This window comes from Gossypium hirsutum, chromosome D12 (genome assembly GCF_007990345.1).
Source record: "Gossypium hirsutum isolate 1008001.06 chromosome D12, Gossypium_hirsutum_v2.1, whole genome shotgun sequence".
NCBI lineage: Eukaryota > Viridiplantae > Streptophyta > Magnoliopsida > Malvales > Malvaceae > Gossypium > Gossypium hirsutum.
The window spans coordinates 4,778,579-4,791,930 of NC_053448.1; the positions used below are offsets into that span (position 1 = coordinate 4,778,579).

General features: G+C 33.0%; 1 protein-coding gene and 1 non-coding gene across 2 annotated transcripts; one reads left to right on the forward strand and one right to left on the reverse strand.

Annotated features, from left to right (window-relative positions):
- Positions 1–319: 319 nt before the first annotated feature.
- On the forward strand, positions 320–1,873 carry LOC107892656 (uncharacterized). The gene is made up of 2 exons (XM_016817719.2): positions 320–667; positions 1,445–1,873. Exons 1-2 carry the CDS (start codon positions 320–322, stop codon positions 1,871–1,873), a joined length of 777 nt encoding a protein of 258 aa, XP_016673208.2.
- An 8,524-nt stretch (positions 1,874–10,397) lies between these two features.
- On the reverse strand, positions 10,398–10,503 carry LOC121224843 (small nucleolar RNA R71). Its single transcript, XR_005922586.1, has one exon. It is a non-coding gene; the product is annotated as a small nucleolar RNA R71 (small nucleolar RNA).
- Between the last annotated feature and the right edge of the window lie 2,849 nt (positions 10,504–13,352).

Below are 13,352 nucleotides of genomic sequence, written 5' to 3' on the forward strand. Positions count from 1 at the left end.
AAAAAAATTTATTATTTTATCGAGGTTATTAGTTTATTGATAAATGAATAATTTATTAATTTAGAGAATATTTCATAATTTATGCATGGTTTTTTTTTTATCAAAATCCAATATGCATATAGGTGCAATGAATCAAAGTTAATTGGTTCATGTAATAAAAAAAGGAATTAATTAATTGGTTCATTTAACCAAAAAGAAAAAAAGAGTTAAATGGTTTCAAAATCCAATACATATATATTCATTGGATAGATTAAAAATTTTATTATAAATAAACACATGTATGTATCAAAATATTATAATTCATATCATCTTTTCCTCCATGGCTTCCCATTTGAAATGTGTAAAAAAGTCTACATTGACAGATGAGATGAGAAAAGCATTATGTGAGTACAAAAATGAGCATCCCTCTTCAAGTCAAAAAGATTTGCAACAGTGGGTCCAACAAACATATGATCTCTCTATTATCCAATCAACAATATCAAATACTCTTAAAAGCTCATCTGAATATTTGTCAAAAGAAATAAAGAATAGCAATGTTAAAAGGCACAAATCAGCCAAATATCCTGAATTAGAGAAGGTATTGTATGAGTGGTTTCTCCAATATCAAGAGAAAGTATATGACTGGAGAAATGATTCAAACTATAGCAAAAGAGTTTCTGCAGAAAATGTATGGTGATTCAAATTCCGAATTTAACTTCTCAATTGGTTGGTTAAAACGGTTCAAGGCAAGGCATGAGATTAAGTCTTATAGAAGATTTGGTGAAAGTGGTTCAGTTGTTATAGAGAATATTGAAGATGCTTTACCTCAAATAAGAGCTAAATTGGAAAACTTTGATTAGAAGGATTTCTATAATATGGATAAAAAAGGCTTATTTTATCGTTTGCAAGCAGATCATTCATTGGCTGTAAAACATTAAAAGGACAAACAAAAGACAAGGAATGACTTATTATTGTGGTTTGTTGCAATGGGGATGGTTCAGATAAAGTGCCTCTTTGGTTTATTGGTAAGTTTAATAATCCTAGATGCTTTAAACATGTGAATATTGACAATCTTAATTGTCATTATCGAGCCAACAAAAAAGCATGGATGACTAGATTACTTTTTCAAGATTTTGTTCGTTGGTTTGATGCTAGAATGATTGGTAGAAAGGTGTTGCTTATAGTAGACAATTGCCCAGCTCATCCCAAGGTTATTGAAGGCTTGAGAAACATTGAATTATTCTTTTTGCCTCCAAATTCATCATAAAAAATTCAACCATGTGATGTTGAAAATATTAGAGCAGTTAAGATTTATTATCGCCGTTGCTTTTATTTTAGAATCTTGGAAGGTTACGAGAAAAGAGAAATAAATCTTAAAAATATTAATGTATTGGATGCAATCCAGTTTATTAATGTTGCTTGGAATATTGATGTGAAGCCTACAACCATTGCAAATTGTTTCTAGCATTGCAAAATTCGATCCAATGAGGATATGCCTCTCGAACAAGAAATTGGTGATGTTGAAGGCATTCATAAATTAAAAGAAGTAATTTTTGATTTACACTATAGAAATTTCATGGATGTTGAGCAGATTTTGAATTATCCAAGTGAAAATGAATCTTTGATGGAGTCACCTACGGATGAAGAAATTATTCAAGGAGTAATGGATGTGCCAATTGATGACGAGCAAGATCCAAATGACAGTAGTGATTTACCAGATATTTCTCCAAAAGAGGCTTTTCTAGCTGTGGATACCTTTAAGAGTTATTTAATACAACACGAGAAGAATATACCAAATTTGGTTTATGCCCTTCTAAAAGTTAAAGATGAAATTGTCTATGATTCACATGCAAAGAAGCAGTTAACTATAGATGCATATTTTAGCAAAGAATAAAATTAAGAAAAATAAAAGTTGTCTAGAAAGCACTTTAGTTTTATGTATTCTATATAAAATTTTTAGTATATTTAATGAATTATTATTTTATATTTTTATTAGGCCCTTAAGGATTTTTCCAAAAATTATTATCTTATGCATTTGCAAGGTTATTATTTTATCCCCTTGGCCCAAGTTGGGACTGAAAAAATTTATTATTTAATTGAGATTATTAATTTATTGAATATTTCATTTATCAAGATTTTATTGTATTCTTAATTTTCTTTCCAAAATGTTTTTGATGAAAAAAAATATAAGATATAGAGAGAGAGAATGTCACTCCTAATAGCATGTAAAAAAACAAAAAAAATTGGGGAGAAAAATACATGAGAAAAAACAAAAAGGTATTTAGATTTATGTAAAATTCCTGCCAAAGCATGAAACCAAATCAAGTTATGTGAAATCATCTACATCTTCAATGCTTATTCTAGTAAGATTTCTCTTAAGATGCCCAAGACAAACATAAATTATAATATTATTGTTTTTGAACTTTGTTGACTATAGAAAAATCGATCTAAAGATGTTGTATATACATGTAACTTTGGCTATTCCAAGACCAAAACAATTCAAGAATAAGTAGATAATATGACTGCAATGACGATTGAGAGCCACCAATCTTGGAATTATGGACATTTGACACAAACTCCTTCCGACATTCTCGTGAAAACAATTGGATCTTTTTATTGCTTTGGTCAATTAAGAATAGGAAAAGTTGATGGTTCAACCATGATATTTCAGACTCTACTACCAATCTTTAGTAGATGAAAACAGTCACTTCCAAATTGATGTTACTGAGAGAGAATTTTTTTTCAGAAATAAATATTATGATTAAAATAATAATTACGAATTTTATCTACACATATTTCAGAAAAAGTTAAATTAAAATAACGACAATATCCCTATTAATTTTTAATGACTCCAAAAAGAATTAGATTTATATATTATATATTATATACATAAAATTAATATTAAAAATTCACTTTTTGACTAAGAAACTAAATACAATAATTAATCAATAAAAAATCAAATTGAAATTCGAGAAGAACAATAATTTTGAGATTCAACCATTAAATCATTAACGTTGACTCTTGTGTTAGAAAATTGCATTTTCTTCTTATTTATAGTCTTAAAAAATTCTTCGTCTTTGTAATCTCTAAAAGTTCTATTTATGCTTACCCGTGTAGAAAGTAAAACATTCACAATCTTCTTCGTTTTCTTATACAATCGAATTGAAATCTAATGTGAGCCTCCAGGTTTTTCTTCTTCTCTTTTGTTTTGCTTAGTGGCGATGTCAGCCTCCGAATTGGCTATCACCCGCCTTTTTCCCATTTTTTTTCTTCTTCTCATTCACTACTCACGTCTTTTCTCTTTTCAGTTTGTAGATATATTTTGTGGGTATCTTTGTTGTCTTCACAAGTTGTGATGGACAAATGAAGGTGCCTGTTGTTCTCTAAAACTCCACAGGCCACCAGTAGTTTTTCTTGGAAAGTGGGTGGCTCTTCATCAACTTTTTAATTTATTTCCGGTTTGAGAGTATTTTAGAAAACGATTTCATGTGTCGATTTGGACCTATGTTGCCTTAAGTTTTATATGTTTTTTGCTTGTTTTTCTATTGTTTAATAAGTCTTCAGTTTTAGAAGTTATTGTCTACTCTTGTACCACATTTTTTAGTCTTGCTTATGCTTGTAATTTTAGTTTTTACAAGTGATTTTAGGGATGATTTTGTTGTCGTCCTCTTTAGTCTAGTGAATGTTCGATTCTTTTGTTGATTTTTGCTTGCCGCTTTGGACCATCTGGGGTTGATTTCATTATCGTATTAAGTGCTTGTAATCACTCCAGATATGTCGTGCTTGAGTTGTGACAAAGTCAATTGTCAACGTATCATAATGTTCTATTGATGCTGAGGCTAAACCCTTTTTTGCTTTGATGGAGCTTGTCCTTTACCATCTACGATGAGTGTTTGCTATTTTTTTTCTCTTTGAATTGTATAGTTCCATTCATTGATGAATTAATGAATTTACCTTTCAAAAAAAACTAATAAAACCATTTTATATTTTATATACGTATTTAATAAAAAAGTAAAATATATAAAAGAGAAAGATCTATTATAGCTTTATTTATGGGCTAAATTAGCTAAAAATGCTATTTAAAGAAACTAACGAAATAGGTCGATTTTGAAGAGAGAATGTGAAAGTGTGACTGTTGGACTCTATTGCCTGTGTAGGAAAACATGTCTAGCTGGATGCATTTTTATTCATTTTAATTGTGTATTTCTATTTTTGTTCATTTTAATTGAATTTTTTAATGAAAAATACTCTTTTTCGTTTGGATGACAACCACATTTCCACATTCCGATTGCAAATGGTAAGAAAATATTTCTAATTTTTATAATTTTATTTAAGTTCATTATTACTTTGTTAAAAAGATCAATTTTTTTTTGTTTTTCATATTCGAGGCCATTACCTATGATTGAACCCTATTTGGAAGATATGAGATTCTTACACGTGTCTTGTATGCTTGGGGGTGTAAATTAGACTCCACACTTATCAACACGTTGGTTGAAAGATGTTGATTTGAGACATACACATTTCATCTTCCATGCGGTGAGTGTACAACCACACTCGAGGGCATTCAATTACAGCTCAGTTTACTAGTAGATGGGTCAATCGGTATGAGACCAGTGGTCGTTGGCGATTAGAGTGACGTTTGCGAGCAATTGTTAGGCAAGGTGCCATATAAGTTTTTGGATAGTTGGATAGAGATGAAATAGTTGCAAGAAAATTTCGATTATCTTTACGAGAGTTCGAGTCCCCTTGAAAGAGAACAACACGCTCGATAAATATCAAACTCTTGTACATTTAAGGTAGCTGCTACAACTCGTTGACTTAGAAGAAGCGGACTGACTTAGTTGGGGATCAGTCGTGTTGGTGACATTTGTACCTTGAGATGTGTGGGGCGACGCAACCACAAAAAATAAAAATTGGTGGTTGCATACTCCTTCTGTAGTCATGAGCATGGTTTTGGCTACCATTCTTATGTCCCCAAGCGAACTACCCTTATACTTTCCCACTCGTAACAAGGTAAAATCAATTTGATAATATAGTTATCATAATATTATTCATCATTATATATTTTAAAAAAAACATATTATTTGAATAAGTGGAACCATAGCTCGAGTTATGTGGGACTACCCGAGGAGTTTGAAGATATCTAACTACTGTTAGATCAACAATCGGAAGCCGATGTTAGTTTTTTAAAATTTTTAATTATATAATATTTATGTAAGGATTTCAAAAGTATTAAGTAGATAATAAATTTTATTATTTCGTACTTGAGTTTGAATGGACGCTATACTCTGATCCTAGAATTAAATAATGCATCTTGTCCGACTTCTTGGTCAATCCTAATATCTGACACGTTAAAGTGCCATTGATAGTTTGAATGGACGCTCTACTCCGATCCTAGAATTAAATAATGCATCTTGTCCGACTTCTTGGTCAATCCTAATATCTGACACGTTAAAGTGCCATTGATAGTTTACGCCACGATGAAGATGCACGAATCCGATCGAGTGATGTAGTAGTTTGGGTTCAAGAAAACTATTCCTCCGCCACCTCAAGACATCGGGGCACTGCACAAGGTCAACTTGCAGGGGAGAACCAATGAAAATTGGCATAAATTCCATGAGCAATATATCAACAATTGAGAGCACATTATACTTACCTATTTGCGAACTAATTATCACTCGAGAATTGGCCATTGCTCCGGAATACATGACATGGTTTAGACACCACGACAAGCCATATTTATTGTTGAAGGAGGCAAGGGGTAGGCAACATCATACGAGGAGGCCGCGACGACTGCATCGGAATCCAAGGTCTAGAGTAGGTGCCGAGACGAGTTCATCATCGGCTCCAACCCCACAAGATGCACCGGTGGCTGCACCACCTCTCATTTAGGATGACTCAACTTATTCTAGTACTTTCATTAACCCCGTATTTTTTACACAAGCACCACACTGTGCACTATTGCTCCGTATTTGCCCATCATATATTTTCGCTCGCGTTGGAAAGAACGCTGCCAAGTAGAAATATGTTTCATTCATCGCTAAGGTTCTAACAAATGATGCATCATTTTTAATACGAAATTGATGTATTATGCTAGGTTCATTGGCATGTGCTTGTATTATAAACCCAAATCGCACGATTGATTCCATTGGTCAAAGGGTATGTTATCGAGGTACACCGAACTGCAGTCATTAATAGCCTGTAAGTTCTCCAACATTTCATGAAAATGATATTGCATGAGCTCGTACCCTATCGAAGAAATAAATAATTTATCCATGAATAAACTAACACAGCCAAGCGGTTAAAGCATGATAGTTGAAATAGTGATGAATACATACCCATGTTAATGACTTGTGTCCGCTGACTATCCAAATGGTGTTGTCTGTAGTAGTTAGCAGCTACATGTCTTATACAATACCTATGGTGTGTGTGGTTCCAAAGGCTTCCATGTCGTTCTTTTGTAGACAGTATTTTAGGTTCCCTGCCGAAGATGACCCATATATCGAGTTACGGGACAACATACCTTCTCAAGTTAGATAGGAAAAATTTTAAACATCTACATTTTCTCCCAACGTTATTGCAAAGGCTAAAACCTACAACCCAAAAATAAACCCTAAACCCTTAAAACCCTAAAATCTATTTACTACCCTAAAAATCCTAGACTTGATGAAGGAGAGAGTTGTCTTTTCACGTTTTCTCTCCAAAATCAGACTATTCCAGTAAATATAACAAAAATCTACCTATTTCGTTAATTTTTTAAAAAAAATTAGCATTTTTTTGCTAATTTAACCTCATTTATGCTCCATTTACTTTTAATGCAATATTATATGATATGTATAACTAAATCTAATACGTCTATTTTGTTCCTTTATTTAATTTAATATACTTATAGAATATAGATATATATTTAATAAGAAATCATTTAAATTTTATAAATAAATAGATGATTTTTTTACAAAATAGCTAAATTACTCGTATTATTATGAATATTTTATTAAGTGGATGTCCATCAAGATCAAGATAAGTTTTGATGTACTTTAAATTCAAATAGTGATTAGAAGTAGATCTCTACTTCATCTATACTTCTTATGCCTATAAATAGAGACTTTGGAGAAGCATTGTAAACATTCTGATTGATCAATAAAATACGCTCTCTTTTTTTTATTCTCCCATTTTCTTTGTTCTTTGCTCTCTGTCTTTTATTTTATAATATGTTATAAGGACGATTCTCTTTTATATTCCAAAATTTACTATTTTCGATTGCCTCTTAGAGCTGCTGCTATTTCAATTGAGGTATGCGCACTATAGGTAATCATTAGAGCCTTTAACCATTCGACTAAGGTGATAACGATAATGTTAAAGAATTTCAGGTATATTTTACTATAATTTATTTATTATATCATGTTAATTATAATTTGAGACTAATCATGACAACATGAATAGATAAATTTTGATTTGAAATCCACGCATGTTTGCGATGGTGATTATGAAATAAAGAATCTGCTGGGACATTTATAAGTTCGTCCTAGTCAATCTATTGCATTTCGCGAAGTGAACGCAAGCATCAAAGAAAATAAAAATCAATATTATTCCAATATTTGGTAATACAAAATTAGTCGAAAGCTCTAGAAGAGCTAATTTATTAATATCTTGTGATGGTTAATCCATTGATTTTAAAAGATATTTATAATGGATCTCATATTGAGATTGTGAATGAAGAAAAGATTATACCTCATATGAATTACTATTGCTATAAATATCTATTTTGAAGGATGAAAAAAGGGAGCATTGAGTTATTGATTACTCTTATTATTAAATTGAATTGATTATGACTATCTTTTGATCTTTTGTCATCATCCCCATTAAGGGGTTGAAAGCAAAATATTTGACTGTGAAGGATCTTCTTATGACCAATAGAATATGGTAATTCTATCTAAAGCACGTTATGGTTGGATGCACCTAAATTTGCAAGTTTTTTTTTAAACTGTGAGTATAACTCTACAGTATTCAGAATAAGTCTCAATTAAAATTACATGGAAAAATTTACTGATGAGAACTTGCAAGAGAGAAAACTTATGCATGAAAGGTCATTGGTTATGTACTTGTTTTACACTTGGAAAATAATATCCACTCTCAAAGTTTGCTATTAATATTTTTTTTTTGATATTTGAAGATTTTCACATATTCCCTGAAGTGAATATTGAATATAATTGTTTGGAAATTATATTTATTTTGTTGACTTAGTGACTAATCTGCCATGATTAGGTGTAGTAGATTAAATTAGTTTTCACATCTAAGGAGCTTGAGTACAAGCATTTTCATTGTGTTTTAATTAATTTTTTTTAGTTTTATTTGCATTCAATAAAATGTGCACATTGAGTCTTTTATTAACCTTAAGGGTTGAATAAGGCTTAAAGGAGAGCTAATGCACTTCGTAAGTGTGCAGGAGACCATTAGAAGGCATTTCAGGTTAATACTGGACACTAGGTCGCAACATGGGAGATCCTATGTCACAATATAGAGAGTAGAATAGAGAAAGTGAGAAATTGCCTTCAATATCGCAACACTGGCCGAGGGCGTAACGACATACCCCTTAAGACAATTGTAAAGGAGTAGGCTACTTGCTATGTCACGATACAGGTCCTGGTGTGTTACAACATCGACTCTATGACGACAATAAAACACAAAGCAAGGGCGTTTTAGTCTACACAATCAAACTTAAAGCTCAAAAATGTTTACTAACCTATGGTTAAGGACGACGGCTACCTGAAGGCTAAAAATAGGCTCATTTGGCACACATAATAGACACACCTCATTAGCTTAGATTCTCTTTTTAGGTTTTAGGCTTTGTTTTCTTACTTCTTTTAGGTTTTCATAGCTTTAGTTATTTGTTTTCTTCAAGAGATCTGATTGTAAAGGAGATCAACTCTCGTGGATTCACATTATTCATCAATATCAGTCAGGCATTCTTAAACTCTCTATCTCAATCCATTCCCGATGATTAATTCTTCTATTCTTTCCATGTTATTTATGAAAGCCATGAGGAACTAATCCTTCTATAGGGGTTAGCGAGTGGATTCATGATCTCTTAACTATTTTGTAGGGTTACTCAATGGATCAACTATTTAGAAAATGAAGAATGTGAAACAAACCTTAGGCCTGACAACCTTGAGAAGTCATCAAGGTGGGAATTAACCCAAAATTGGTATTACCCATTCGTGAACAGCTTTACCTCAAGCCAGTCTAGACTGTGAGGTCGGAAGATAAGTAGTTTTTGCTGAATCGTTTTGATAGTGGAAGATCAGAAGATCCTGCTAGGGTAGCGACTAGTTGGTTGACGGTGAACCCAAGACGAAAGTTAATTGGAATTGCCGAAGCGAGCTAATCACCCATCCTCAAATTTGATTTACTTTATTTATCTCTATCTCTTGCAGTTTTAATTTCTTTTTCTAATATTTTATTTCTTTATTTTACAAACCACATAAAAATACTTCTTATTTTACTCTCGTACTATAATTGACTTAAAGTATTAATTAGATATTTAATTGTTTAAGTTAAGATTGATTTAGTACTCACCGCCCTTGGGTAAGATCCTTGGAGTACTTACCTATTTCGTTGTAAAATCTATATTACAACTCGACCCGTATACTTGCGGAAACTGCATCATAATCCGGAGGCGGTCAAGTTGTTGGCGCCGTTATTGAGGAGGCAACGTCACTAGGTTAATTTTAACTTTAACACTTTAAAGGAATAATTAAGAAATTTGTAGGTTATAAATATGATTTTATTCCATTTATTACTACTAACCTCCATTTTCTTAGTTTAGTGTATGACTCGTAGTAGGGGAACACCTATTGTAGCAGCCACAGATCTAGAGAAAATAATTTAAAGGAATTGTCGACAGCAGCAACAATAGATGCAAGAACAATCACTACCCGCTGAAGGTAATGTACCATGTGACAATCCATTGTTCGACGACGCTGATGATAACGCCCTAAGAGATCCACCCATACCACAGTTACCCGCAAATGTGCATATGACTCAGAATGAGAGAACTTTACAGGACTATGCCCTACCAAGTTTAGATATGGTTCAGGAAAGTATAGCGAGGCTGACAATTACAACTAATAATTTCGAGATCAAACCGGCGATGATACAAATGATCCAAAATAATCTACAATTTAAGGGCACTATGATAGAGGACTCTAATCAACATTTGAAACAGTTTCCTCAACTCTATGATACCTTTAAGTATAACGAGGCCACTAATGACGCTATTCGTCTTCGGTTGTTCTCCTTTTCTCTGATTAATAATGTTTTTTCTTGGTTAGACTCGCAGGCTCCAAGATCTATCAAGACTTGGGATGAACTTGCTGGAAAATTCTTACAGAAGTTTTTCCCGATTAGTAAAGCAATCTAATTAAGAAGAGAGATTGTTGTCTTTAGACAAATGAAATGAGACAGCTTTTATGAGGTGTGGGAATGCTTCAAAATGTTGATTAAAAAATGCTCGTACCAAAAATTTCCTAAATGAATGAGATTACAGATATTTTATAATGGGTTGGATGCAAATGCAAGATCTGGATTAGACGGAGCACGAGGAGGAGCCCTTATGAATATGATGTACACGGATGCGTATGAAATTACTAAAAATATAACATTAAACACCTGTCATTGGCCAACTGAATGATTCACATATGGCCATAAACCCGCTACGGTGAAAGCTACTCAAGAGGATGATAAGTATCAGCAAATAGTGGATAGACTCAACCATATTGAATCTGTTTCGACACTGTCTATGCATAGAGGAGACAAGCAGTTCTTCCATTATATCAATAATCCTACTGAAAATTTAAATTACATTGGGAATAGGGGTGGAAACCATTATTCAAACATATACAATCTTGGCTGGAGAAATCACTCAAACTTAAGATGGGGAGGAAACCAATGAGAAGGTAACAATTGAAATCAAGTTAAAAATACTAATTACCAACCTCCTTATTTGCAGAAACCCTAGGACAGAACCAACCTAAGTGACCATATTGCATGTGGTCAACGTCTAGATAGAATTGAGAAAGAAATGCAGTCAATGAGAACATATGTCAAGCAGATGCAATCTGAGTGCACTAACTCAACGAGAACATTGACTAAGCTCAAAGATCAAATGAGCCAATTGATGAACATGATGGGAGATATTAAAAGAAAAATTGGCACACATATTCCTAGCAATACAGAGGATAATCCACGGAGGGAAGGTAAAGAGCATATGAAAGCTATAGCACTTCGATCAGTCAAGGTACTGAGTAGCCCAGAAATAGCTACCTAGAGGAAACTGTGGATAATATTGATGAACCTCAAGACAATTCCCTAGAAGTGGAAGACAGACCTAAACCAGAGGGGAGAATGTGTCAGCGACTAAGATGGGAAAAGAGACACCTAAAGATGTTGAAATCACGAAAGTCTCATTTCCATCAAGATTAGAAGAAAGACAAAAGTGGGACGAGTATGAATTTGTAAGTTTTTTAAATTTGTTCAAAACTTTAAATGTTAACCTACCTTTGATCGAGTTAATTGAGAAGGTTCCTAAGTACGCCAAGTTTTTAAAGGAGATGATGACAATGCCTAAGAAAATCAAGGTAGAAGAACATGTTAATTTAAGTGCTTCTTGTAGTGTAATTATTTCTAGACAAGTACTGCCAAAATTGAAAGACCTGGGCAGTTTTACTATTCACATAGAAATAAGGAGTATTCACTTTAATAGAGCCTTATGCAATTCAGGAGCTAGTATTAATTTAATGCCCTTATTAATTTTCGAGAAACTTGGGTTAGGGAATCTTAAAGCAACTCAAATAACATTACAATTGGTTGACAGGTCTTCTGTACACCCGAATGGGGTACTAGAAGATATGTTAGTCAAGGTGCGAAGCTTTATCATTCATGTGGATTTTATAGTACTTGATTTTGAGGAAGATCATGAGATACCAATCTTACCAGGAAGACCTTTCTTGGCCACTTCTAGATCCACCATTGGTTTAGAGAAAAATGAGTTGAAAATGAAAATTAATGGTTAGACTGAACCCTTCAAATGTGGCAATCAATTGAACGAGAAAAACAGGAGGAAATTAGGGGAGCATTGTAAAAATTTATCTATTTTGACGTTCACAAATCAAGGGAAATGTTTCCTTTTATGGATACAGAAAGACAAAACGGGTTCAAGGAATGAGACAAACGGGAAAGAGCAGAATGGCACAACGGATGGTAGACCAATGCTAATAGAATAAAAAAATTATCCACGAGTGAATTTGCAATATTGCTGGATAAATCTGGCAGTATAACTTAAAATTTTTGAATTGTTGTATGATATTTGTAGATTATTGTATATCTAAATAACCATGTAGTTTAGATTTTAACCTTTATTTGATGTAGGTTTATCCCTAGATCGAAACATCTTTAAGATGGAGTTTTGGGCTAAAATAGAGTCGTTGTCTCGACATCACAATAGCAAGTCGCAATGTAGCAGATAGTCCTTGGGAATCTCTAAATTGGCAGATGTGTCATGACATGGAACCCCTGTGCCACGACATCACTACAATTTTTGTGGGGTTGGCCCGACCCGTTACGCAACCCGACGACTTAAACATGAATTTTACCCAATTTTTAACCCTTTAAAACCCTAATTTTATAACCTAAAACTATATTTACTACTAGTTAAAACATCTTTTAAACCTTACTCCTTTAAACACTTTCAAATCTCTCAACACCTCCTAAACCTTAAACCCTCAATTTCAAAAATTTCCTTCATCCTTGGTACAACAAGGAACAGGGACACCACAAGCAAGCAAGGAATTAAAATGAATGACGACTATACAATCAAGGTTAATAGTTCTTAAACTCAAACTTTTTGCTGTTCCATTGAATCATTTATTTAGTAAATTATTAGGATTGAAACATCATGCCTCCTAAGAAAGTTAGGCGAACAATGGAAATAGAGTCGTTGATGGTTCAAACTCCCTCTAATTTTCCAAATATGAATGTTGAAAAGTATTTCAATGAACTTCAAGGGAAAATATTCATTCAGGAGAGGGGATTTGATCCATCGATGATTTTGTGTAAAGAAATTTGGCCTTTGGTCAGATATCATCGATAGGAATGTCTTGAATGAGAACGTCGTGGTCCCTTTTGTCCAAGAGTTCTATGCATCTCTACAGGACCACGTGTCTAGAAATATTTAAGGTCATATATTAGATACAGTACTTGTGCGAGGGAAAGAAGTATAATTAACCCCTAGAATAATTTATGACTTTTATAATGTTCAATACTATGAGAATGATTTCATAGATAAAACTGACTTGGTATATTTTAGAGACATAGAT

What these genes read in the sequence shown, in the direction of transcription:
- LOC107892656 (XM_016817719.2), top strand. Translation starts at nt 320, where the DNA reads ATGGCTTCCCATTTGAAATGTGTAAAAAAGTCTACATTGACAGATGAG. An exon ending in AAAGAGTTTCTGCAGAAAAT is followed by an intron (nt 668 to 1,444) that starts GTATGGTGATTC and finishes AATTGTTTCTAG; the next exon opens with CATTGCAAAATTCGATCCAA.